Raw genomic sequence first — 889 nt, forward strand, 5'->3', positions numbered from 1 at the left:
AGGGGGGGGTTCCCCGTTTTTCTTAAAAAAAAAAAAAAAAGAAACAAAAAAACCACCAAACCCCAATAAATCAGCTGAAATGGTATGAGTTCTCAAGGCAACTAAAAATAAATTAAAAAAAAAAAATAATAATCAGCTACAACTTCTCAGGGCAGCCTGTGCTTGAGTGCTATCTCTAGCACGTTGCTTTCCTCCTAGCTAGCCCAGATTCCGTTAGGAAAATCTCATTCCCTATTCGTCTTTATAGTGTGAAATTAAATATGAACTTTCTTAACATACTTTTTTCTTTCTTTTTTTTTTTTTTTTTCTTTCCTAACATTGTATACTGCACAGTCATGCTGTCCTGGTTTCAGGCAGGAAAGAGTTAATTTTCTTTCTAGTGGTTGTCCCCTGGAAGGAATGTCAATAATGCATACTGGTTTAGGTTTTGCTAAGTGATGTTTATGCTTTTCAAGGACTCTTTTCAGCTCCCCATAGAAGCTGAGAAGGAGCATAGACAGAACGTTGGAACGGCCAATGGAATATCCCATGCCATAGAATATATACCATGCCCAGTGTATAAATGGGGGTTGGCTGGGGCGGGAAAGTACCGATTCACAGGGTGGTGAGAGGGACTTGCGTCATCATTGCCATTGTTATTATTGCTATTTTCTTTTTCTGTTATTATTTCTATTAAACTGCCTTTATTTCAACCCTCCGCTTTTTTTTTTCCCTTTCCCTTTCTTTTCCTTTCCTCTCTCCTATCCCTGCCCTTCTGGGGGAAGAGGGAGAATTGCACAAGCAGCTGCGTGGTCCTACTTGCCAGCTGGGGTTAAACCACAATACATGCCTAAATGGAATCTTAAAATTGTAGACTAGTTTGGGTTGGAAGGGACCTTTAAAGGTCACC

At 39.7% G+C, this 889-nt stretch overlaps 1 protein-coding gene across 1 annotated transcript in view; it reads right to left on the bottom strand.

Moving 5' to 3' along the window:
- LGI2 (leucine-rich repeat LGI family, member 2) overlaps positions 1–624 on the bottom strand; it is an 18,271-nt gene extending 17,647 nt beyond the window's left edge. The window contains exon 1 of the mRNA XM_009887670.1: positions 620–624. Coding sequence (XP_009885972.1) covers positions 620–624 — 5 coding nt within the window. The remainder of the gene's footprint in view (positions 1–619) is intronic.
- Between the last annotated feature and the right edge of the window lie 265 nt (positions 625–889).

The sequence above is a fragment of the Charadrius vociferus genome, unplaced genomic scaffold, assembly GCF_000708025.1.
Source record: "Charadrius vociferus isolate BGI_N301 unplaced genomic scaffold, ASM70802v2 scaffold306, whole genome shotgun sequence".
NCBI classification, from domain to species: Eukaryota; Metazoa; Chordata; class Aves; order Charadriiformes; family Charadriidae; genus Charadrius; species Charadrius vociferus.